Below are 27,127 nucleotides of genomic sequence, written 5' to 3'. Positions count from 1 at the left end.
GGTGACTTCCCAATGCCACAGGCAGTGGTTTGTGGGCATTGCACCCTGAGGGGAGGGGAGTGGGCATGTCGACTTTCCCTTTTTCTCCCCACCAGCACACACAAGCTGCAAAGACAGTGTGCATGTGCTTGGTGAGGGGTCCCCCAGGGTGGCATAATACATGCTGCAGCCCTTGGGGGGCCTTTTCTGGCTACAGGGCCTTTGGAACCAGGGGTACCTTTTACAAGGGACTTAACTGTGTGCCATGGGGGTGTCTATTGTTGAAACAAAGGTACGGATTTTGGGAAATAAAACTGGTGCTGAGGCCTGGTTAGGAAGGTCCCAGCACACTCTCATCAATATCAGGAAAGAAAGTGGGGGGAGGGGGGGTTAACCATGCCAACAAAGGCACTTTCCTACATTTACTCATTGAGGATTTATCCTTCCTCCCTCAAATGGTCACCACTTCCCAAGCTTTTTTCCTTTTTTATGGATGACAAGTAATTCTCCTATAAACTCAACTACCTCCAAAGGTTCTGCCTGTTTAGGTTTCGCCTGCACAGTGCTTGCAATGCACTTGTGAAGCCTTTTGTAAGTAAAAAACATTTGTTCAATGGGGCTCACAGCCCACCTTCAGCTTCTTCCAGCTTTCCATTTGTTTTGTTGCTTGTCACTCTGTTTATCTCGCTTGTTATTGGCTTGGGCGCGTTATTTCCTGTTCTTTTCTGCTCGATTTTCTGTGTTTTCGAGTCTGTGGAGCGTCGATCAAGTGCTTTTTCCTGTTCCAGATTTAATCCGCTTGCTTGATCTACTTTGTTCTTTGCCATGCAGCTCTATTGATGACTGCGCGTGTTTTTTGAAGCTGGGCTAGTAATCGAGCTTGTTACTTTTGTTTTTCCTGGAGGCAGCACACCTTATCACAAGCTTAATTGGTGACTTAGATCATCTTTACAAACAAAGGTTATATTTATAAAATTGCAAATAAAAAAATCAGGAATCATATATGTAAACCCAGTTTCAAATCTGCACATTTTATAAACATTGTTTTGTTACAACCATTGTTGATTTAAACAAGCCACACTTTCGTGCATGGTAAAACATGGGTTCAACTGATGACATATTTGACGTTTTGAAACTGGTTTTACATTGCGTATGCTCCCCAATTTTGTTATTTGCTATTTTATAAATATTAAGCTTCTTTGGCCAGTGCACAAAATCAGGCTTGCATTGCACTTGGCAGTAAAACAAAGCTTGGCGGGCGCCTCTCCATTCCTTTTAACCATTCTGTAATGTTTTAGTCCTGTGAGTATTTCACGCAAACTAACTGTATAAACGCTATTGGAAGTGCAACGGTGATCCATATTTGCATGGGCACTGTCAGGTGGTGCATCTATCCTGCCTGTAAAACTATCTAGTAACTACCGCATGCTTGGCCCAATGAGTCAAAAAAGCGATGCGTTAGACCATAACGAAACACAGGTTCAACTGACGTCAAACGTGACAGTTTTTTACTGGTTTTACATTTCATATGCGTACCGGTTAAACATGCTGGCACTGTGTGCTCTTGTGTAAATATGGAAGAAGCGAAAATGTTTACAAGCACCCGGTATTGTAGCACATTATATTGAGAACACCGTCTCTCAATTTATCGTCATTTTTTAAAATAATTCCCCCATGGTCGGTATAAGGAATCCAGTACATTAATTTATTTGTGCAGTGCGTCCATTTCGTTTCATTGCACACACAATATTATTGTATGGAAGCGCAAGTTCATATTTTGAATTTGTGGGCATATGAACAGCATTAGTTAAGTTCGTTTTTTTGTTTTTTGTTAAGGTTTAAAAAAAAAAAAAAAGCTGTTATAAGTCTCAATGGGAAACATCTTTTGGAAAGCTGGGACTTCCGAAGCTGTTGTATAAATAGATCTTACCGTGCGTTACAACAGCTTCAGAAGTCTCCACAGTGATGAGGCACTAAACACTGTAAATTTCACTCGCACACCTGCCTCTTCCCATACACTATTATTTGCAATGTTTGAATGTATTAAACATGCTGGCAATGTGTGCTCTTGCCCGTTGAAGGAAGAAACAATAATGTTTGACCCCTTGGGTGCCAAAGACGAAATGGTTAAGAAACCCCACCAGACACCAGGAAATAATTTTTTTTATTTTTTTTTTAAAGAGGGTGGGAGTATGGCCATACCCCCACCCCAAATAAGTGGGGACAAAGTTGTTTTTCCCACCTGTGGGCAAATGTGGCAGTTACCCCTGGTCCACACCTGGGAAGGGGGAGAAAGCCTAGTATGTGCCAGGGAATTGAAAAAAAATAAAAAATACTGGGGTGGTTATGCCCCCACCCCAACTGAAGAGGGTAACAGTCTCTCAGCTCTCCCCCCGCACACTAAAATATCTTATCCCAATGGCAAGCAAGAGGACATTGGTTTTACATTTGGACCATGAGAGCTTGTCTAACTTTCAAAATCGTTCCAGTTGGAATGGTGAGGACTGCACTTTTTGGACTTTGGGACGCTGCCATGTACAAAAATCTACAAGACCGAGACACATCTGAAAACTAAACTTCTGGGTGAGTCCAGGGTGGTGTGCTTCGCATGCACCCCGCACCATTTTCTTACACACAATGCCCTACAAACCTCCAAGTTTGCTGGAAATCACACATTTTCCCCACATGTTTGTGATGGAATCTGCAGCAATCATCAACATTTCTACCACCCAGCGTTGTCGCATCTATACCGATAAATATTCTGCTTCACTTGTCAGCCTAAAAACGTGTATTTTTTTTTCAACACTCCCCTTTTGGACCGGCTCTGGTTCCCTGTCATTTTCAACACGTTTTTGGCTCTTCCCTGTCACAGCCACTTGGCCCACCTACACAAGTGAGGTATCATTTTTACTGAGAGACTGAGGGGACTGCTGGGTGGTAGAAAATTTGTGCTGGTGCAGTGATCCCACAGAGAAATGTGGGAAAAATGTGATTTCTTTTTTTACCAAAATTTGAGGTTTGCCGAGGATTCTGGGAAAAAACACTGGGGGATCCACGCAAGCCACACCTCCCTGGACTCCCTCGGGTGTCTAGTTTTCAGAAATGTTTGGGTTTGGTAGGTTTCCCTATATTCCTGCTGAGCCCAGGACCAAAAACGCAGGTAAACCCCCACCCCCAAGAAAAACATATAGTTCTTTATTTGATATTTTTGATTTGTCCACATGGTGTTTAGGGGCACTTCCTGTCGTGGGCACTAGGCCTACCCTCACAAGTGAGGTACCATTTTTATCGGAAGACTTGGGGGAATGGTGGGTAGAAGGAAATGTGAGGCTCCTCTCTGATTCCACTTTGCCACTGAAATGTGAGGAAAAGGTGTTTTTTTGGCCACATTTTGAGGTTTGCAAAAGATTCTGGGTAACAGAACCTGGTGAAAGCCCCACAAGTCACCCCATCTTGTATTGCCCTGGGTGTCTAGTTTTAAAAAATGCACAGGTTTGGTAGGTTTCCCTAGGTGCCCCCTGAGTTAGAGGCCAAAATCCACAGCTAGGCATTTTGCAAAAAAATGCTGTTTTCTTTGTGAAAATGTGATGTGTCCCGTTGTGTTTTGGGGCATTTCCTGTCGCTGGCACTAGGCCTACCCATACAAGTGAGGTACCATTTTTATCGGGAGACTTGGGGGGAATGCTGGGTGGAAGGACATTTTTGGCTCCTCTCAGATTCCAGAACTTTCTGTCACCGAAATGTGAGGAAAAGGTCTTTTTTTTTTTTTTGCCACCTTTTGAGGGTTGCAAAGGATTCTGGGTAACAGAACCTTGTGAGAGCCCAACAAGTCACCTCATCTTGGATTCCCCTAGGTTTCTAGTTTTCACAAATGTACAGGTTTGGTAGGTTTGCATAGGTGCCGGCTGAGCCAAAATCCACAGCTAGGCACTTTGCAAAAAACACATCAGATTTCAATGTAAAAATGTGATGTGTCCATGTTGCGATTCCTGTTGCAGCCACTAGGCCTACCCATGCAAGTCAGGTACCATTTTTATCGGGAGACTTGGGGGAACACAGAATAGCAAAACAAGTGTTATTGCGCCTTGTCTTTCTCTACATTTTGCCCTTCTAAATGTAAGACAGTGTGTAAAAAGACCTCTATTTGTGAAATGCCCTGTAATTCACATGCTAATATGGGGGCCCCTGAATCCAGAGATGTGCAAATAACCACTGCTTCTCAACACCTTATCTTGTGCCCATTTTGGAAATACAAAGGTTTCTGTGATACCTATGTTTCACTCTTTATATTTCAGCAAATGAATTGCTGTACACCCGGTATACAAAGAAAACCCATTGCAAAGTGCAGCTCATTTATTGGCTCTGGGTACCTAGGGTTCTTGATGAACCTACTAGCCCTATCTATCCTCGCAACCAGAAGAGTCCAGCAGACGTACCGGTATATAGATTTAAAAAATCTGACATCGCAGGAAAAAGTTAGAGTAAAACGTGGAAAAAAATGGCAGTTTTTTTACCTCAATTTCAAGATGTTTTTTATTTCAGCTGTTATTTTCTGTAGGAAAACGTTGTAGGATCTACACCAATGACCCCATGCTGAATTCAGAATTTTGTCTGCTTTTCAGAAATGTATAGCTTTCCGGTATCCAGCATTGGTTTCATACCCATATCTGTCACTAACTGGAAGGAGGCTGAAAGCACAGAATATAGTAAAATGGGGTGTGTCCCAGTAAAATGCCAACATTGTGTTGAAAAATATGGTTTTCTGATTCATGTCTGCTTGTTCCTGAAAGGTGGGAAGATGGTGATTTTAGCACCGCAAACCCTTTTTTGATGCAATTTTCAGGGGAAAAACCGCAAGCCTTCTTATGCAGCCCTTTTTTCCCCATTTAAAAAAAAAAAAAACACTAAATTTTTGCTGTATTTTGGCTAATTTCTTGGTGTTCTCCAGGGTAACCCACAAAGTCTGTGTACCTCTAGAATCCCTAGGATGTTGGAAAAAAAGGACACAAATTTGGCGCTGGTAGCATATGTGGACAAAAAGCTATGCAGGCCTAGGCGCGAACTGCTCCAAATAGCCAAAAAAAGGCCTGGCACCTGAGGGGGAAAAGGCCTGGCAGCGAAGGGATTAAAAGCATTTAAGACCAACAATCAGCAGACTAAACATGAGATGTTTACGCACCATTACAGCCTAATCCCCTTCAGCCTTTCAGTAATGGTTCTGCTTTGCACATGGAATTGCTTTGGGTTTATCGGTTTTATTTCAGGTATTTTTTACGTTCTAATGCAATCACTGTTTTTAGTACATATTTTAATTTTGGAAGACAAACACTTTCATCATTCATTTAACTATTTTCAGGGAGTGTCACACACTGGAGCAGTACCCAGTAGTGTACCAAGGATGCCACAGGATCTACTGATGCAAATTTCTGCATTTTCAGCTGGATTGCTGTGTTATGTTTTATCTCCTGCTCTTTCTGAAATCTGTATCACAATTACACAGTGTTATTTCACAAAGATTCTACAAATGCAGGTGAAAAGGGGAGATAGCATAGTTCCATTAGCAACCCTGCTAACCCTGTGTCACTCTAATGTAGGTTTATTTTGGCCACTTCAGTGTTTATGGCCCATTCATTCTGAAGACTTCTGAAAGTGTCATAGGTTAGGATAAGATCTCTCATTTGTAAAGAGCAAGCCAGCCTGTTGGTCACTTTGAAGTCAATGCCTGTACCATAAAACAAGCATTGGCAAAGCCAATAGGTTTCGCCTATGTGAATTCTACTGACTGTCATTGTTCGATTTTGCATATTGCAGAGTAGTTGAGCTGCTGTGCAATATAACAAAGCTAAAAAAGTGCCATGACATGGACAATAGGGGAAATCTATTTGCTTTGCCATTGCTTGTTTAATCTTGTGTTTGCAGTTTCTATTTGGGGCTTTCGATAGCTGCAGTGACGCTTTTATTCATTTACTGTTTGTTTATTTTGATTTTACATTTTTGAGGTAGTGCAGTGGTCTCTCTTAATTGTTATGCTTCAGCCGAGGCAATGCAGGGGATTGCAGATTTGGCAGACATGTCCAGCTCACGCAATAGGTTTTGCCTATGTTGGATGTCTGGGTACCCTAGTGGACATCCACTCGTAGTGGAGGCACACTCCGAGCTCTTTGAGGTTGTCCTCTTTATTGTCTGATGGGCACACCCTTGCACCAAGTAGGCCATGGTGCCAGAACCTGTTTGGATAGCTTTACTGGTCATAAATGCCAGGAGAGCAGTGTGAGCTACTGTATTTGCTTCAAGGAGCATGATCCGGTGCAGAGGCCTGCTTATGTTCATTTAAAAAGAGGTGAGTGATCTCTGTCCTGTGTGGTAATGAAAGCGCAGATGTCATAGTTGGACTCTCACTCCTAGGCAAGACTGATGGTTTAGGGATGACAGCACTTTTGTTTGTTGGCGACTAAGCCAATCCTACAACAAGTTGCATCTGTGTCAGCCCAACCCTCCTGGCACACAAGGAGTACCTTACCAAAAACCGAAACAGCAAAGGGTGATTTCTGGCAGCCTTACACATGGACTCTAGATTGTAAAATTTCAGGGGAGTTTTGTGGAATGGAAGTTATCCTTTTCCTCTTGTTAGCAAAAAGTCTCAGAAACACAGACAATGAAGGAGATGCAGGAGAGTTTTCAATAGGTTTATTGGAAAGACTACAATCTATGGTAAAATGAATGAGCTGCAATGATTAGGATAATGAACAATATAAGTAGCATGATTGTGAAGATGAGTCATGTATACAAAAAATCCCACCAGCTTGCAATAACATGAAATGTAAAATCCCTAGCATAGAAAACCTAATAAAACCTAACCTAATGATAGCTAGGTATGATAAACCTAATCTGCCAGTACCATGTCTTTGAGAAGAGCCCACCCAACTCTTGTTACCTTGTAATGAGGTCTCTAGGCCAGACTCTGTGGTGACACGAAGGCTGATTTCTGCAACGAGGTGACATACAGAATAGATGACATCGGGAAGGAATCTCTCTGATAACCTTGTCTGTGTGAAATGTATTTATACAGATCATGTAGGACTCCTGATGCAGGTATGTTCCCAAACAATAGATGAGGGGTCAGATTTGTGGCGACAAGTATATAAACAATTACCAACAAGTGTACATTATGTTTGTGTCACACGTACGTGAGAAAAGGGACATTATGTGAATACCTGTGTATATCACTTGATTATGAGGCTGATAATGACACCTTAACAGAGTGGCACTGATAATGAAAATCAAAACATTTCTCTAACTATAAACAATAGCAGCCATCTTAAAATAAATAATAAAATAAATGGGCTAAGACAGAGCAACCTAAGTAGATTAAAAGTCACTAGGTGATGGGACCACAGACCTGCAAGCCAAAAAGACTAAACTAACCTTCTGAATTTTAATATAGCCTTAGAACCCGCCGTAGCGGGCTCTACCGGCTATTAAAGGCCCGCTCCCCACGTTAAATGCCCGAGCCGAAGGCAAGGGCATTTAACAAGGGAGAGGGACTTTAATAGCCGGTAGAGCCCGCTACGGCGGGTTCTAAGGCTATTAGAACATTCTGCCACACAGGGCAGAATGTTCTATTAAAAAAATAAAATTTCACAGAGCCCGAGGGGATTAAAATCCCCTCGGGCTCCGTGAGGCTTTGTTCACAGCAACAGCTGTGAACAAAGTGAACATTGGAATGTTGGCGCTGCGGGCTTTTACCGGCCAGTAAAAGCCCGCAGCACTCCATTGTTTTGAATGGAGCCCCCAGCATTCCAATGTTCTAATAAAAGCTAAATTAGATTGACTACACAGGTACCTTCTTATCAAAGTACACTCGGCAATATGCTTTATTAAGTGTTTTAGATGGACATTTACCATGCTTCCAGTTTTTAGAGAAATCTGGTTCAATATTTGTGATGTGAGTGGAGCATGGACCCTCACAGTTTTTATGTTTTACTTGCTTTGAGTGCCCTAGTTGAACAACGATGCTGCAGTGGCCTACATTATTGTCTTCAAGGGGCGAAAGGCTGCACATTTATGAATAGACGATGGTGGTGCCGTGGTCTGCTTTGTTTTCTTCAGTTGTTCTCTCTAATTACTGGTCTCCCATTAGGGTATTGCCCTTCTTTCAAAGAGCACAATTCTTGCCACATTTTCATCTTTTGAGATTTTGCAGAGGCCGGACATGACACTTAAATAGGACTTTATTTAAATTTGCTGTATACATTTTTAACATGGCTTTGCAGTCTTTGTTTACTTTAACCAGCGGTAATGGTTAATTAAGGCAGCACCAGAACACATTTAAAGCGCTTCCTTATATTTGAAGTTTCAACTGTATCCTGATAAGAAGAAAACGTACAGGCTTTAGATGATTTTCTTAATCTTCGGATCGCCCAGGACATTAAAACACTCGTCATACTGGTAAAAAACATAGAGCAAGTGGCAAACCTATTTCACAGTGTGTTGGACCCTTCCACTGGTTCAGGAGAGCATGTGGAGCCATATTGTGGAAATGGCAACGCAATGAGTTACAAAGGCATGGGTAAGCAGCTGCTGTGCTCTTTATTCCTCTGGCTGTTGTTAGTCTGTACCAGGTAGTCACACACTTCTCCATAGTTAGATGAGACATCCATCCAAGTGACAAGGCGTATTCAGGATAGGTTGCCTTGGTGGTTATTCACTGGGCACCTGGATTACGATTTTAGTTTACATCCCAATATTCAGAAAGTTCTAATTTCGTAGTCTCCAACTTGTATTGATTGGTAGTTCTGGATGTCCGGTTTTTCTAGGTTACATGTGGGATGAGGAAAGAGCATGTTTCTTCTGAATGCATGTGCCTGCAGCATAATTTTTTGACAACATTTGCTCAAATGGCCATCTTAATTTTGTATGTGTCTGCTGCCCTGTCCTTGTGCCTTTAAAATCTTTAGTTACTTGGGCACAAATTCCTTAGATTTTTATACTCATCCTGGATTCTACTATTGGGTTTTGATTTCTTTGAGTTACCTTTCTTCAAGAGACTCACAGAAATTCCTAACTATAAGTAATGTTTTATGGGACCATTTCTCTCATCTAGCTAAGTTGAAGAAGTGCTTTCTTCTCTGTCAGCTGTATTTAGAGCTGTATAATGGCAGATTTGCATTATATTTCAATCATATCTTTCTTTAAAGAGTTATTGCAACCTTTGATAAAGATGAGGAAGTGCCCTTCTCATTCTGGATCTCAGTATCTCTTTGGAGTGAAGGTTTTTGATTCTCCCTCTAGAGATTCTTGGACCTTTCTGTTGGTTCAGCTGGGGATGACTGATCTCATAGGGTTTCTGTATTATCAACTTTTAGGGAAGCTAAAGTAGGTTGTGTTCATTTTGAACCTTCTGTGAGTGGGTGGACTAGCGGTTCTCTTCTTTTGCTTGCTCAGTTTTGGGCAAAAATCCTCTAGGGCTATTATTAGCGTTTTCTACAGTGGATAGTTCCGCCTTCTGGAGGAGTTCCTTTCGTAGATACCTGCAGGCTGCCACCTGGACTTCTCATTTCTTCCTTTTGTTCTCAGAAGGAAGTGGCTAGGGGAGTCCATTTATGTTTTGGATTTAGGATTCCTTTGTAACTCAATGATTTCTTAAATCCACATTTATTATATGATACAATATTTGTTATATCAGGGTCCAGTAATTATGCAAGAGTAGTTTGTCAGCACCCAGGGTTGTTGTCTTGGCTGTGTGGCTTGTGGGATGTTTCTACCAGACCGTGATGAAGGCTTCCTGCTTGGGTATACCCTCAGTGAATAAGGAATGGACAAGGAAGGAAATGAGGAGGTAATACCTACATTACCTACTAGTAATCTTCATTACTCAGATTAGCCCTTCTTCAACTCAGTACATTTGACCCTCTCTACTCTCTCTCTGGGAGCTGTCTTCATCAACATTCTGATAGAAAGCTTTGGAAAACAGGAGGGACATTTGGAGGCAGTGGAGTTTTACAGGAGGATGACTGGTGTCATATATCGAAATGGATGTAGAAAGAAAACTTGGGAACTGGTGACATATTGGGCGTATAGATTTTAAATCCTCAATGAATAAGTAATGGGATGAGTAAGAAAGAACCAGAGTAATGAAGATTACTGGTAAATAACCTAGGTATTTTACATGATACAAAATAAATCATTCCCCTTACTAAATCTAGAGTTTAGACAAGGTGATTCTCCAGGCCGCAGCATGAGCTTTTGCTGACGATTTGCTATTTATTTCTTTGAAGTTTTGCATAGTGTGGGCCACAGCATTTTGACGTCGGGACACTTTGTACAGATGTAAAAACATAACATTGTACTAGTAGAACAGAACGCAATGACAGACCATAATCTCCTTACATTTATAATATCATACTAGTTTGTACAAATAGTTTTGTTGTACCTCACATATACCATCACGTTTCATAAGGAGAAAAATGTTTTTGAAATTGTCTTTTACTATTGTTAATTTGGTAGATACTAGGTCAACTGAGGTTCCCTGACAGCAAAGTGACAATGTTGTCTCTCAGTTTATAACAACAACCTTTGTTTAATAGCACGTCGTACTACACTTTAAACGTGATGAGACTTAATGGTTTTTTGTTTACTGGCCTTGGAGAACTGCAGTGTGAGTAGGCCGTACCAGGATTCTTACTTGTGACCTGTCGGCCACTGCAAACATCTGGAGCGAAGCTTAGTTTAGCTCCATGAACCGTCATACCGGCCTATAGCCCAGGAGAGCAAGCCAGCCGAAGCAGTTCCATGTTGGCTTTGAGAAAGTTAAAGTGCCTCCACACTGCACCGTGCCAGTCAGCGAAAGATGCCCCCTAGGCCTGGTGGCTTAGTATACAGTATCATCCGCTCTTGCTAGAGTGTAAGTTAGGAGTGCCCCATCGGTCAGCAGAAGTCTGAATGCTACAATAGAGATGGTAGGCGATCACACGCTTCTCCACCTATGCGGTAGGCTTACCTGAATCAGGCGGGAGGTCTAGGGTCCTTTTATATTGTTGGGTAGTTGAACTGTGTCTCTTCCTCCTTGGGTAATTGCTTGCTTCTCCTTCACAGCTGCACACTGTTCCAGAGCAACAGCCCTCCTCCTAGCAGACGGGGTTTGTGATAGCTCACACAGAGAAACAGCCCCTCAGGTCACAGCATTGCACAGGGAGACAGTTCTCTGGTCCTCTTCTTGATAGAGCAATGCGCAGAGCGACAACCGTCAGTCATCACTGTGGCACCCACCTGACATACGGAGGTCATGGGCAGCACACAGGTTTCCTGCATTCACTTTGTGCAATTTAGGCACTAAATGGACATAACATTATTTCTCCTATTTCACAACAAAGGTTTATGTTTATTTTTTAATTCTTGGTGCATGAGGTTAGAGTGTGGCTGTCAGGCAGACGCCACATGAAAGTCAAGTACATCCTACATGTGGCCTAGATTCTTACTATACATGGTGCAACATTACACCTTATTAAACTAACACAAAAGATATTTGCCTAGGATCACACAATTTGGTCACGCTGGGAAGCTGGGATTTAATCCCAGGTTTCTGCTTTCACACTGTTCATTTCAGCCATTAGATGGACATTTCTTTATTTCTCCTGTTTTACATCAAAGGTTAATGTTTGTCTTTAATTCTTGTTACACGGGGTTGGAGAGTGGGTGGCATAGAAATGGCACAAATGTGCATATTTCACTTCAAATAAGTACTGCCCTGCATAATCCTGCTTTGTCCTCCAGGGGTTAGCTGTTGATTGCACTAGTAAATGTGAGGGTCGTTCAGATACAGTTATGCCAACAATAAGAACATGAGAGCTGTCTGCTGCTAAATGTGGATGTGACAATTTGGAGGCAAGTGTATAATTTGTGAAAACATAAATGCAGAGCCTGAAACTTTTTTTTAGGGTCCTATTGCTAAATGCCAAGGTTGCCATAACCTTTTTCTTTCACTAATCTACAATTGCTTATTCTTGCAGGTTTTTTTTTCATCCCCCTTTCTGCCTTCGTCATTATTTTCTTATCTCTCTTTCTCCTTTCTTCCCTTTCTGTCTTGCTTTGGGTCATGGTCTGTTGGTTGAAAAATTAGCCCCAATCTACTAGGATGAATGCAGATGTGTAAAGCTGGGTATGAATAATGCACATAGGAGAACTGTCTCACCTCTATGAGCGGAGGTAGCTAAAGCAGTCATATGCAATATTATGCCTGTTGGAGTAGGATGGCGGTGTGGTTAGTTTGGTCAATCCTTGGGCAAAGAAAGCCTTAAGCTGACAAAAGGAAAATTGTTTTATGTGTAGCTTTACAGAAGTGTGAGTCTTCTGCCTAAATCAGGAGTGTTTGCATGTATACTCGTAATGCACTCATGATAGATATGCTAAACCTATGTGTGTGGTCATAAGATCTGATGTCACTACTTACAGTGTCACGTTCTATAAAGTCATGGGTTCTGATGCCACTTCTTGTGCTGCCACGTGCCCTAGTGTCACGCCACGTGACATCACTTGCATACTGCCTAACTTGGTTAGGCCCCCAATTCTTTTTTAGGACTTGTGGCCTGAGCTGAAGTTGATTGATGTCTTATTTGTGGACAATAAAAATAAAAGCAGGTAAACAGTTTATCCTCTTTCGTCTTATAATTGGCGTCTATAATTTGTAATGCAGTATTGTGCTCGTCGTAAACTGAGAAAATTAAACATACCACTAGAGGGCAGTAGGCATCTAAATATAGATATTCTCCCCTATATTCCTCCTACAGAATGTGTTTGTCTGCCTTTAAACAGGTGAGTGCAGAAATGCGGTATCAGTTGAACCAAGCCAAATTGAGGAAGGACGAGGCCGAAAAGGAGTTCAGGGAGCACCGAGCAAAAATGATGAGAGAGCTTGAACTGAAAGACCAGGTAAGAGCAGAAGGTCTGGATGCTTTGATGAGGCGAGGTGATGGTGCGTCACTTCCGCGGTCATTGAAGTTGCTTTCTGACGGCGTTCAGGTTTTCGTTCCTTTTTTGACTAAGTGTTGTCTTTCACCCAGAAAGCATGACATTCTGGAAGATTACACACACAATTATTACGGTACAAAGTGCCTTTTCTTGAAGAGCAGTACATATTCAATCCTTTCATAAACATGGAGCGAGAAAATATTGTATTGAAGATGCCTTGTGGCGCCGGACTGCTGTTTTGTTAAACTTTGCAGAGGCGCAGTGAAATTGTGCACTATTTACACCAACCAAACGTTAAAAAAAAAAAAAAAAAAATGCACTGACTGATCAAGGTAAAAATTACATTTTGCGTTTACCAAGTGGTGCAAAAGTGCACGGTTTCTTTGGTTTATATGTCCATATTCCAGTTGTCTATCAGTGCAAACGCTATTACTTTTTACTATGGTCTACGCAACCGTCAGTTCGAAATGTCGCCAAATCTTTGAAAATTCAATGTATTCTGTTCTTTTGGACTTTATGCATAATATACAGTAAACATTCACTATAGTTAATTGTAAATACCGTTACCACGTGGTAGGTATTGGAGTGCACCAGAACAGCTTCTCTTGCCCTGAGGCCCTAACGAATACTCACGAGGTTCACAACTGTTTAGAAAATTAAATAATACAAGCCGATTAATAAAGGACATATACATAAGAAGGCAAAATGTAAAATAGAAAGTTTTAAAGTGCTCTGTAAAGTTAAGAACTTTGAAAATGTGGGCAAAAAATAAGTTGATATCCTTAGCTTGAATCGTGGAAGCAGCACAAGAACAGCAAACAGACTCTGGTATTTGCAGGGGTTCGTGTTAATCTTGGTCAAAAAAATCTCACCACATCATTAAAAAGTTCATGTATATTGGGCTAATTGTTTGAATTTCGTGCACAATATGCAATAAACACTTGCTATAGGTAATTGTAAGTACTTTTACCAAGTGTCAAGTGTTTAGGTGCTCCAGAACAGCTGCTCTTAACCCAGGACTCGCAGCGCCTACTCACGGGGTCCACATCTGTTGAGAAAATGTAATAACATTGAGTACAACAAGCAGAATCTAGTATAGACAATTGATGACCTAAATTGAAGTACTGGTGACTACCATAAAAAAGTATATACACCAAGAGCAAAAAAACACAGTGATATGTAAGAGTCTAGTATATCGCTTTGTGTTTTCAAAATTAAACTCAATTTTCAAGCACTCCAACCTTCTCATTAAAATGATTATTTTTTTTGTGTGTGAATTAAATAAATAAAAAAGATCTTAATGTATACATTTGTTTGATGTCTTCTTATTTCTGTATTTTGCATTGTTCTGAGGTTAAAATTGGAGAAAAAGCTCAGGCCTGAACCCTCGGATCCCTTTAGTCAATCAGTGAGGGTCCACAGAAGTCAAAAGGTTAAGAACCGCTCACTAGAAAGCATACATATGCACATTATGGCAACATCTTTCTGACCTAAAATAGAAATTATTACAACTCGCAAGATGTCCAAATAACCCACAAAAATGTTTGTTGTTCTCAAAGGATGTTATTACTGGGCCTTTGCGGTTTGTTACAAAGATGTGTCTTTGGGAAGCCAAACAGAACGACCATTTGAGTCACAGAATTGTGACGACGGGCATATTTAACAAATGGTAGTGTCTGTGGGTTTTTTGTTTATTTGCTAAAAGTAGCAGGGACACTGAAACGACCACTCTGTAGACAAAGAAGCCTCGATGGTGATTGGTGCCTTGTGATCTAAAGTAGCCTGAAAACCTAATACATTAAAAGTAGGAAACAAAGCAGTGAGTAACTCGATCAGCGCCCTTGTTTTCTGCTCACCTGGGCCTGCATCATAGGAATCTCACTTGAAGTCGTAACTGCTTGAATAATCCTGCACTGTGTGCACACATGGACCATGGAGCACTTTTCAATATGTATATATTGTCTATCGATATAAAAACACAGGGTACCAGTGTCCATATATACATCAGATGAGTAGCACTCTTCAGGGGCCTATCAGAGGTGAAATGTTTTCCTGCATGTAGTTTTCAATATTGAATAAGAAATCCGTTTCAATATTGCATTGTTGCATCTAGGGTTCAAAATGTCTGACCCATTAGAAAAAAGATAGCCTTATATGCCTGTCTTAAAAATTGAGGAAAAAGCACACTGACCCCTTAACATCAAGAGCTTCCTCTACCCATTATGCACTGTACTTGCAGTTGCTTTACAGAGAGATTTCTTTTTTTACGGATCTAACGTTATGGGTGTGTTTTCTATTGTCCAAGGGAGGGCCGGGGTTGGAGGTTTATTTATACCTACAATGAATGTTACTCTGATGCAGAACTAGGACAAGTAACCTATTCTTATACATCACGAGATCTTCATTGATAGCCATAAATGCTTGAATAGAGTAGAAAGCTAATTTAAATTATTAAATTATATATGATAGTAAAAGCAGCTGTTGGGCAGCTGAAGAAAATAGTTTCTGAAGCGAAGGTTAAGATTCCTTTGTACCGTAGGCAGTTATCATTTAAATAAGTTTTGAAGTGTTTCCGGACCTACCCTAGCGTCTGCATGAGTGTCTGAATCTAGGCTTGGTATCTCCAATGAGTAGCTTGTCAGCTACTGGTAGCTCTCCAGCGACCTGTAACTAGCTCTCCTGTTTACAGCCTACTAAATTAGATGCTTTTGCTTGGTTGAGTAACATATGTATCCTAAAACTGAAAAGTGTGACAAAAATGTGTTTATTTTTAGAACGCATTACCTGATGTTTGGAGAAACACTGTTGGATTTCCCAATATATATCATACTGATATCTGAGTGATAAATTAGGAGTCTTTGGGGAGACATATTAATAATATTATGACATTGGTGCCAGGAGCATTCCAACTTTATTTGTTATGCATTATTCAAATAGAGTCATTCCAAACTGATAGTCTTTTCCCTTCTGGTAACTGCCTAATGCACTGAGGTGATCATTGTAATCTTGCCTGACACGATCACTATTACCACATAAAAATTATTAGTAGCTCAGTATGATTTTCAAAGAACATAAGTAGCTCTTATTACAGAAAATGTTGGAGACCCCTGATCTAGGCAGTAGTGTTGAGGGAAAGTGTGTGCCGACTTCTGTGTTGGGGCCTTGCAGATATCAGCAATAAAGACATTTGTAAGCCATGCTGTGGTGGCTGTGCTTCCCCTGGTAGAATGTGCCTTTGAGCTTCCCTTGAAGGGGTTTGCCTGCTAATCAATAATAAATGCTAATGCAAGCTGCTATCCATACAGCAGTGGATTGTTTGGAGGTTGCTAATCCTTGTCTGAGATGTCTATGATACGTACTTAGCTTACTTGACACTCCGTCAATCTTTACTTTTTTCTAAGTAGAAATGCAGAACCTTTATAATGTCCAAGGAATGCGAAGAGTGCTTTGCTGGAGTCAATGGGCTGTATAAGAATATTGGAAGTGTAATTGTTTGGTTAATATGAAAATCAGAGGGAGCTTTGGAAAGAATGAAGTAGGTGCCCTCAGCACTACCCTACTCAAATGAAAAACTGCTTAGGGTTCTAGAGAGCCTAAGGCCTTTAATCTCCTCATTCTCTGGGCAGAGGGAATGGGTACTAGAAAGGTTAGTTTCCAGGAATGATGCTGTAATGTAGCCTTATGGACAGAATCAAATGGACGGCCCATTAATTTTGATAAAATAAGATTAAACTCCATGGAGGAGAAGATTGGTAAAAAAAAAACTTGAGTCCCTCTGAAAAATCCTTAATATAGATTTTGAATGGAGAAGCAATTGGTGCTAGATGAACCTTTATTGGTGAAAAATGCATCTTGGACTGAGCAAGATGTAGTAGATAAGGAATAATGATGTCTTCATGACAGGAAATCGGTGGTTCCATTTGTCAGGGCACCAGATGCAGAAAGTTTCCTTTTCATGAGAGAACATGTTCTAGTGAAAAGGCATATGGCTTCTTTCAAACTTTCCATGCATGTTGGTGGAAGAGTCAAATGTCCATACTGTCTAACCTCAAGGATATCTGATAGAGACTTCTAGCTGTAGATTCTTTACCTTTGACTATACCCAGGCATCAGATTGGATCCAGAAGATTTTAGAGCATTAACCCTGTGAGCTAGGTAGCGTCATTTTGCTCCATTTGACATACACAATACTTATATAGGTCCCACCTCAGCGTGCTGACCTCAGTTTTTCCTTTCTGCGCTAGATGGCACTGACCCGGATTGAGCTATCCCTTAGACACTTTTTGACAGGTCTTTTTCACCTTTTTTCTGGCACCTTTGGGATTTGTATCTCCTGGTGTTAGAATGTCTCCAGAAGCCGATTGATTTCAAACCATATGAGGTCTGTTATAGGCAAATGTCGGTGATAGACACTGACTTGGTGTGTTTGTGGTGCCTGGAGCAAGGACACGACTTCAAGGCACATGAGGACTGTCGCGCCATGCACCCAAGGCAATGAGGGAGCGATCCCTCCAGCTCCTTGCTGCCAGACGTCGGTCCATTTTGCAATGCTCGAGGCCATCAGAGAAGTTGGGAAGGTCACACAAACGCAAGAAGTCGAAGATGTTCAAATACTCGGACTTCCTTGCGTCTACCAAAGTTATCCAACGAGACGAGGCAGTGTTGGCACTCCAGGCCCCAGGAGTCGGAAGGGCCTGATTCCGGGACTGCTCCGCACCCCTGATTGTCTCGGAGCAACCCCTTCTAAACTCATAGAATTTTATGAGGCAATGCACCCTATCTTTGGGTGGCCTGGCCCCTCTGGAATGGCTTCGGGCCCCCGATGGGCCCCTGCTGGGACTACACTATTGTGATCACTCTCTGTGCTAGTTGGGCCCCAAGGATCCCTCACTGGATCTGGAGCAGAGCCTTGGTGAGGGAGACCTCCCTCGACACCCGCTCTAGTGCGGACACCCCACGCCACCGACGCCCCTAGGTGACGCCATCCCCATCGTCATTCCAGACTCCATCACTGAGCCGGAAGGGTGCCGTCCGACACTGCATCTGGCGCTGACATTCTTCCCAGAGCAGAGCCAGTGCCCTATTTGATGGATGGGCCTGATGAAGGAAACTTTTAGGAAGGGTCTATGGACCCTTATGAAGATAACCCAGTTGAGGAGGCCAACTGGGATGAGGTTATAGGTGAGACCAGTGGGTTGGACACATCACCTGACACTGGCCTGCTTTCCCCTCCTACTGTGGTTACAGATGAGGGAACCTTATTCGCAGTGGTGGTGCGCAGGGTGGCTGAGGTCCTTGACCATAATCTTACCCTCAGTGACAGTGAAGACTAATATCTTGGTGGAGTAGCTTTAGTTGGGAGTCACCCTCTCAGAACCCTTACACACATTCAGTGAAGGCCATACGGACATCCTGCTTGGGGTGTGGTCCAAGCCCTGTACAGGGGCTCCTGTTAACAGGACGATTGTCCTGCTCCCAATTTCCTTACTCAGCACTCCACCCTGGAAAGCATGGTGGTGTAAGCCTCCTATTCCCGCATCCACTCTGGATTGTTCCCTACCACGCCACCGGATAGGGAAACCAAGAGGCTGAATGCCTTTGTCAAGAGAATGTTCTCTTCCGCCAGCCTAGCTCTGTGATCCGTGTACACCGTGTGCCTATTGGGCTGTTACTCCCATACACTATAGGATTTGGTTGCTCAAGTGCTGCCCTTTGTCCCACAGGAGGCCCAGGCCATACTCTTTTAGGCAGATGCTGATGGGAGAGATGTGGCTAAGTGCATCATCTAATATGGACTTGACACAACCAATTTGCTGCCCAGAGTGATTTCATTGTCAGTGGTCTTGCTGTGCCACGCCTGGCTGAGGACATCTGTCTTTTCAGGGGATGTCCTGGCTTCCCTCATGGACATGCACTTTGATGGCGCTCACCTTTTTGGAGGCCAGGCGGATTCAGTCTTCAAGTGCTTCAAGGACAGCAGGGCTATAGCCAGGTCCTTGGGGCATGTCTATGACCTCTCGTCAACCCCAATCCACCTTTTATAGCCATGGAGGGGGTCTCCAACCACACCTATAACCTGCCACGATGGCCAGCAGGCTTTGCAGCCTTTTTATGGCTGAGTGTGTGAGTTCCAGAGACCATGTGGGACAGGTGGCCAGCGATCAGGTCAGTCTCCCATCTGTCTGACCCCCTCTTGTGCCCGCTGTACTGTGGATATGGCGCACAGGGCCCATGTTGTATGGCCCTGTGGCACTTCACGGCCTCCCCCCTTTGCAGATCCCTCCCAGAGCACATGAACCCATCGAACCTTATGTGCCGTTGTTCACTTAGTTTGTTCGGTTTGCACACTTGTGAAGGAGAGCTACGTATTTTCAAGTTTAATGGTTTCAACTGCCATGACCTATTGACTCCCCCTGCTAATGCTTATTGGTTCCCCCTGCCATGGTTTGTTGGCTTCCACTGCTAAGACCTATTGACCCCATCTGCTAATGTTAATTGATACCACCTCTAAATGCTTATTGGTTCCAACTGCCATTTGCACCTGCTTTCAGTAAAGGTCAAAACCGTGATGCTAACACATGTTCACCCCATGGCTCGTTTGGAACTTTCCTGTCTCCCATGTGAGCCATATGCCTTTCAGGAAACAGCTTTACCTCCAGAGTATTTAAACCGCCCCCGAACCTGAGTCCGTGCTTGGCCTCGTTCCTGTCCTGAGCAAGCATCATCCCTAAACTCACCTCATCTCACCCTCCAGTTCTCTAGTCTTCCTCAGCCCAAGCCTCCTTGCTGCTCCCATGATCCTGACGCTGTTGACGTTTCCTTGTCTTTGTGTTCAGAGCGGCGATTCCTCTTCCTCTGGCTCCTTGCACCACAGCCACAAGGCTTCCTTCGGTTTCCAGTTTGAGGATTAAAGACAAGGCTAAGTACTTGATCACAGGTTCGTGCTCACTGATCTATAGATTAAGCATAAGACTAAAGACAATATTGAATTCTTTGAAAGACAAAACTCATCTTTTCTGAAATCAGCCATTATCTTGTTTTTTAGCATTTCAATAGTCTTAGAGCTTTGGACCCATTTACACATTGGGCATTCCGAACTTTAATTGCATTAGAACTGAAAACCAGCTTGCGGGTATTGCTTGACTATATATATATATATATATATATAAACTCCAGCTTTACTTTTGAATTGTACCTGCTCTCATGCAGTGTTTATTATGAAGTCCTGGTGCCTGAAGTCTATCTTTACTTATTTTATCTCAACCTCCCTTCCCCATTGGGGAAGTGTGTGGATTAAGGTTTAGGTTACTTGTTTCAATCGTTGCCCCAGGGGGGATACGACATCCAGCATACTATCCACGGTCGGAACCAGTTGAGTGTATGACACCATCCCTCGGCAGCCACTGCCTCCTACCCTCTTTAGTCACCCTCTGACCATCATAAGAATCCAGTGAGAGGCAGGATACACCATCAGCTCCCCCACTGGCGGTTAGTAACATCAGACCATTGGGCACTCCAGATAGTCCAAAGGGGCTACCCCTTCCCCTTTGAGACACTCCCATCACCCTTGCCAGCCACTTAAGATTTACTGACGGAGGACCATCTCTCCTTGCTCTGTCAAGGAATTCAGGTTCTCTTGAACAAGGGATCCATAAAGAGGGTGCTTACATCCAAAGTAGGTTGTGGTGGTTATTCCCGCTACTTTCTGGTGTCAAAGAAGGACAGAGGACTTTGTCCTAACCTGGATCTGCGCTTCTCAATCCCTCCTTGAAAAAGGAGAAGTTCAGACTACGGCGAGCATCCTGCACTTGCTGGGGTTTGCTATCAACATTCCAAAGTCACACCTGACTCCCTTTAAGACGCTCCCTTTTTTCAGAGCTTTTCTGGACACGGTGCAGTTTAGGGCCTATCCTCCTGAGCTGTCAGCCCAGGATATTCCAGCTATGATACCGATGTTTCAGCCTCTACCCTGGATTTCAGTGAGACTGACTCTGAGGCTGTTGCCACTCATGGCCTCTAGCATCCTGCTGTTGGCACATGCCCAGTGGCATATGCGGGCTTTGCAGTGAGACCTGAAGGCGCTCAGTATCTCTCCAACATGGTCCAGATCTCGGCAGGAAATGCAAAAGACCTGCAGTGGTATCTAACGAACTATGAGTGGGTCTGTGGCAGACACCTCTCCCTTCTCCAATGAGATCTAACAGCTGTAACAGATGCCTCACTCCTGGTTTGGGGTGGCCATCTGGGAGAGGTGGAGATCAGAGGACTCCGGTCTTCGGCAGAGTCTGAGCTCCACGTACGCTTTTTGGTGCGTTGGGCGATTTACTTGGCACTAAAAGCCTTTCTTCCTTTGATCAAGGGAAGGCTGGTGCAGGTGTTCACGGACAACATAACCGCCATGTGGTACTGAAACAAACAGGGCGGGGTTGAATTGTGGACCATGTCATTAAGTTCTGCACCTCTGGACATGTTGGACTGTCAAGACATTTCCCTGGTGCTGCAGCATCTGGTAGTATCTCTGCACATCAGAGCAGACAAACTCAGCCAGAGATGCCTACTGGATCACAAATGCCGTCTCCATCTGGAGGTGGTGCAAGGCGTCTTTCAGCAGTTGAGAGGTCCTTGGTTAGATCGATTTGCCATTGCTGAGAATGCACAATGTCAGTTCTGCATGCTGGAGTTTGCAAGGTGACTCTCGTTCTGAGACGCTTTTCATCTCAAGTGGAGCTCTGGCCTCCTGTATGCCTTTCTGCTAATACCGCTCCTGCCCAGAGTTCACAAGAAGATGAAGGAAACACTAAGCCCAAGTCATTCTTATGCCTTCGGATTGGGTTATGTAGAGTATGGTATCCTGAGTTATTGAGCATGACCATCGATGCTTTAGTCAGGATACTTATTTGGGAGGATCTTCTGTGGCAGGAAGGGGCTGGGTTCTGCACCTGAATATGTGCACCCTTGACCTGCATGCATGGGGATTGAGCAGTGACAGTTGACAGTTTTTGACCTTCCTCCCAAAGTCTGTGATAGGATTCTGGTAGCCAGGTGCCCCTCCACCAAGTCGGTATACGTCTGCTGTTGGGATAAATTTGTGTCATGGTGTGCTTCTCACAACTTTGAATCCCTTTCCACACCTTTATCCAAGGTTCTTCTGTTTGCCATATCTTAGCCCAAAAAGGGCTCTGCTGTTGCCACTGTCAGAGTATCTTTCTTCCCTCCCTACCTTCCTGCAGTTCCCATGCCAGCCTTCTCTTTTCAAATCCCCTGTTGTAGCCAGGCTCCTTAAAGGTCTGCAGTTCATGTTCCTCCCAAGCATTTTATCATGCTTCATTGGGACCTCTACCTTGTGCTAACTTTTTTAATGTGTACACCAGTCAAACCTTTGCACAGTTGCCCTCTTTGGCTGCTGATCTTTGAACTGCCCTTTTAGTGGCCATCACATCAGCCAAGAGGGTCAATGAATTGTAGGCCCTCTCTGTGCATCCTTCTTACACCTTTACCCACAAACAATGGCCCTCCTGACACGTGCTTCCTTCCTTCCTAAGGTTGTTACTCCCTTTCATGTATGCCTGAGCATTACCCTACCTACTTTCTTTGCTCCTCCTCATCCCTCCAAAGAGGGGGAGCGACTCCACAGTCCAAACCCAAAAAGACCATTGTTGTTCTGCCTTCACCACATAAAAGAGAATCACTTAAAAGTGGCACGCAATCAAGTTGTTTGCTGACAGGAGAGGGCCTGAATGCCTCTGCAGTCTTACTCTAGAAGTCTCTATTAAATGAATAAGTTAGTTACCTTCACTAATGTCTTATCTTGTAGAAACTGTATACAGGTGCCAATTCATTACTTACCCTCTCATTATCAAAGCTTTGTGAACTGGTCCATGTGTAAGGGACATCATTTTCAAGTCCCTAGTCTTTTCTACGCCAGTGATGAGTTCTCATAGTGGCTCTGCACTCCAGCATGGAAAGTCGTAAAAGTAACTGACGTCAGCATGCCAAGGTGGTCCCTCTATAGGTACTGCGCATGTCACTCCCAACACGTATGACACTGACTTGGAGCCGAATAACGCCCTCTACCAGCACACAGGGGTACTGCTCGAAAATCTTCCGGATCCAGTCCGATATTTGAGGATATTCAAAGGTAAGGAATCTGCAGCTAGATAGCCTCTACCAGTTAAGGTGATACCGAAGGTATGCAACTTGTTTGTTAGGTTCAGGTGGAATTTGCCTCTAAAGTCTGGATATCAGATTTGGGCTGCAGGAAAGTCTGCTGTGTTGTTTTGCTGAGATCTATAATAGGTACTGGTGCCTCCATTGCTTTGGCCAGTCCAGGTCTGTTAGCATCATTTTTGCTGTGTTTCTCAGTTTCACTATTACTGAGGGGATTAACAGTATTGGAGTAAAGACCTGTAGAAAACCTCCTGACCAGTTCATCAAAAGGGCATTAATTGTTCAGTGATCCCCATTCTGGTCACCTGGGTGCGAAGTTTTGGCATTTTCTGTTCTGAGCCATTGAGAATCTGTCTATAGAAAGATTTCCCCACTTTTCGAAGATTTCTTCTAAGATAACGTCATCTAGGACCTGATTGCTATTCTCCTCATAATAACAACTGAGAAAAGCTGCCCATTGATTCATTGCTTGGTGGTTGTACTGCTGTTAATGACAGATCTGGGGCTAGAATCCACTGCCTAATTTGCTGAGCTTCCATAGTAGCAATCTTGCCCTTGTGCCCCTCTGCTTGTTTATGTAGTGCATTGTGGTGTGCGCTCTGTCTGGATCAGAATTGTGGTTCCTTTCCAAAGTGTCCGGAGAAAGGCTTTTACAGCTGAATGAATCGCTCTCTGCTCCAATTGATTTATGAGGTATGATTTCTTGTGTTCTTTCCATTGTCCCTGAACCAGTAGGTGATTCAGATGAGCACCTCATCCCGACAGGAATGCAACTCTAATTCTTGTTTACAAAGGTGTCTTTTTCTGGAAGGGAACTCCTTGTAGAAGATTCCTATTGTTGCACCACCACGTTAAAGACTGTTTTGACGCTGTTGTTAGCAACAATTTGATTTCACAGTTGTTCCTCTGGCACCATTGGTCTTCTTTGCATTGTTGAAGAGATCTCATGTGCATCATTGCCTCTGAGATGATGTAACTACAAGATGCCATAGATCTTTGAAGAAAGACGATTTGACTTGCTGTCCTGAATAGATGATGCTCTCTCCTCTGAAAGAAACAGTTTCCTTTTTCTACTGTCTACACTTCCAAATGCTAGGTTTTGTTGGATTGGGAGTAGATTTATAGAGGTTGAGCTGAAGGCCTGTTTTTGAAGAACATCAGAGATTACAAGAAAACCCTGCCTGACTTTCTGCTATGTGATGGCTTTCAGTGCCCAGTCGTTCAGAAAGGGGTAGAATAATATACCTTTTTTCCTTAAATGGGTGGCTGTGACTGCCATGCACGTTGACAATTTGTGAGGAGCTTATTCTAGACTGAATGGCAGGATTATGTATTGGTAATGATTGCTTTCCACCACAAATCTTAAGTATTTTATGTATTGAGAGTCTACTGGAATGTTAAATAATGCATCCTGAAGAACCAGTCATAGCACCTTGGATGTAGAATAACTTGATGGAGAGCGAGCATTTTAAATCTTCTTTCAAGATGAATTTGTTTCTGAACTGTAGGTTTAAAATTGGACTCCTTTTTTTTTTTCCGCCCATTTCTTTTGTACTCGAGCTAGTCTTGAGTAAACTCCCTGTCCTCTCACTCTGTGTGGTACCATCCTTATAGCATGTTTCGACAGAGGGTTTGATGTTTCATTCCTCAGTATGATAAGCTGGTACTTTGACAGTTTCAGAGGAACTAGCAGTGGATTGGCCTTGAGACATACAGAGTATCCACACGATACAACATTTATCAACCAGCTGTCTTCTGTAATTTCCTTTCACACTGCTGGATGCATAGATACTGCCCCTCCCACTGGATAGCATAACAGAGGGGCAGGGGTATAATGTCTGCCTTATGATGAATGCTTCCCTCAAGGGGCTGTTTGTTTCAAGTTTGTCTTTGATCTAGAGGTCTTTCTTTGGAATGGGTACCAGAGAACATCTGAGGGTATCCCTAAGAATATTGTTCTTGTTTTTGAGGCTGGTGGGGCCAGTGAGGGCATTGAATCCTCCATTGATACTACCACCAGTTGTGGCTTTATATTGTCTGGAGACTCCCTTTTTCTCTTGTAAACCCACAGCCTTTAGTGTTTCTACTTTGCTTTTCATTTTCAGCATCTCATCATTAGTGTGCTGCCCAAATAACGCAAAACCTGAGAAAAGGAAATGCATTAATTTCAGTTGTGCTTTGAACTTCAGGGTAATGATTCAAAGCCAGGAATATCTTCTAACAGAAAGACAGTGGCAGTAGCTGGAGGCAGCCAATTCTGCAGATCCTACAGCCGAATGTATTACTTAATTGGCCACTACAGAACTTTCATTGAGTTTATCCAAGAAGTCTTCTAGATGTAGTTTTGGTAGATCTTCAATAAAAGATGTCACACTGTCCATAATATCTCTTTTATACCTCCCCAGGAGAGCTGTTGCACTTGCATTCTTAAAGTAATTTGCAGCTGTTCCACAAACATTCCTTCCTGTCATGTCCAGTCTTTATCTTTCTCTCTGGAGGTGTAGGGCGGTTTCAGGTGTGGAGGCATGCCTTTGACTGACTGAAGTAACAGCTATAGAATCCGGATTGGGATAATTTCTCAAAACTTCAGGATACTGTTGAGGAGCTCTCTATTGTTTTTATGAAGATGAGGTGTTGCTGCCCTCACTGTAATCAGGGTTAGGAGTTCCCATCCGCTGGAACCACAATAAGCAATGGTTTTGGAGCTTCCCTTGGCTGTAAAGTCTGTAACTAAGACAGTAGGTTGTGCATTTTCCAGCTGCCAACTTTGTTCTGTTGCCCCTCTGGCCAAAACTTTATAAAAACTTGTAAAATGATGGGCGAGACACAAGAAGGTGAAGCCACAGGTGACATAGGAGTATGTGAGGATCTTGTATCAGTTGTACGTGAGAAAGGACTTCAGTACCTTTCAGGTGTTTTCTATGTCAGATGATAAGAAACACTTGATCCAGCAGATGGACTTAAAAGATTTCACTTGAAAGTGACATTTTGATGAATGTGATAGAAATAACTATCACAAAACAGAAATATGAAACCTTACATGTGCTCTGAGATCCTACTCTCGGGAGCCAAAATAGAATTGGCTCTGTCAGTACAAATCATCATGGCTAGGTGGTGCTTCTCGAATTTTAAAGGGAAAAGATGCTTTTCCACAGCTTTCTTTCAGGTTAGACACTTTCAACCCTTTTTTGCAACTATGATACTGCAATACAGTTTTGAAATGGATGTTGTTCCATATTAAAAACTACATGCAGAAAAACTTTCACTTCTGATTGTTCCCCGAATTGGTGCTGCTCAACAAGTGGACATATGGACATTAGCACCCTGCGTTTGTATATACACAAACAATATACAAACGCAGAAAAGTGCTCTGCGGTCCACACAGAGAACACAGAATTATTCCTACGTTTTTTTTTCTATCAATACATATTCTTTCAAAGCAGAACTGTTTTCACATACAAGGCAATAAGTGGGTAGGTGCTTAGCTTTTCAGATATTCAAAGTAAGTCATGTATGCTGGCTTCTTCTGAAAACTGTCACCGTCAGATATTCTTTCAGAGCAAATTCGGAGGGGGTAAAATGTCCAGCTCAATACCTGATCGGGTAGTTTTTTCAAACGTGTGGTGGATCTGTGGTACATTCATTCTGTATTGTATTTAAACTTGTATCTTATGTTGAGTAGTTCTGTCATGTGGTCTTCATTAATATTCATTAAAACTTAATATCTCTGCCACAGTGTGTTTTTTTCCGGAACACCTGGAAAATGAAGAGGGAAAAATGTAGTCAAATACAAAAAATCATGCCTAAAGAAACACGCAGTTTTCTTTCATTTTTATATCTTTTAATAAAAGTGTAAGAATAAACATAAGAAAATAAAATGTTTTTGACAAATATAGGAATTTTGTTGCTCAGCCTTATATTTCCCCTTCTGTGAGAGAAATAGTGAAAAGACTTTCATAATCAAGCAGCCTAACATAAAAGAGCAAACTTTACTGTCATCTTAATTACTCAAAGA

The 27,127-nt window shown here is 42.7% G+C and overlaps 1 protein-coding gene and 1 long non-coding RNA gene across 4 annotated transcripts in view; one reads left to right on the top strand and one right to left on the bottom strand.

The window, feature by feature from the left end:
* SDCCAG8 (SHH signaling and ciliogenesis regulator SDCCAG8) overlaps positions 1-27,127 on the top strand; it is a 1,349,628-nt gene that overhangs the window by 388,184 nt on the left and 934,317 nt on the right. For both annotated transcript variants that reach the window (XM_069234464.1, XM_069234463.1), the window contains exon 12: positions 12,790-12,906. In XM_069234464.1, coding sequence (XP_069090565.1) covers positions 12,790-12,906 — 117 coding nt within the window. The remainder of the gene's footprint in view (positions 1-12,789; positions 12,907-27,127) is intronic.
* Positions 1-27,127, bottom strand: part of LOC138295871 (uncharacterized) — a 207,512-nt gene that overhangs the window by 110,897 nt on the left and 69,488 nt on the right. For both annotated transcript variants that reach the window (XR_011203704.1, XR_011203705.1), the window contains 2 exons: positions 26,708-26,868; positions 13,916-13,993 (listed from right to left, as the gene is read on the bottom strand). This is a non-coding gene — a long non-coding RNA (uncharacterized lncRNA). The remainder of the gene's footprint in view (positions 1-13,915; positions 13,994-26,707; positions 26,869-27,127) is intronic.

Source organism: Pleurodeles waltl, chromosome 5 (assembly GCF_031143425.1).
Source record: "Pleurodeles waltl isolate 20211129_DDA chromosome 5, aPleWal1.hap1.20221129, whole genome shotgun sequence".
Taxonomy (NCBI): domain Eukaryota; kingdom Metazoa; phylum Chordata; class Amphibia; order Caudata; family Salamandridae; genus Pleurodeles; species Pleurodeles waltl.
The sequence above is the reverse complement of the archived record's forward strand: the minus strand, read 5'-3'. Positions and strand labels throughout refer to the sequence as shown.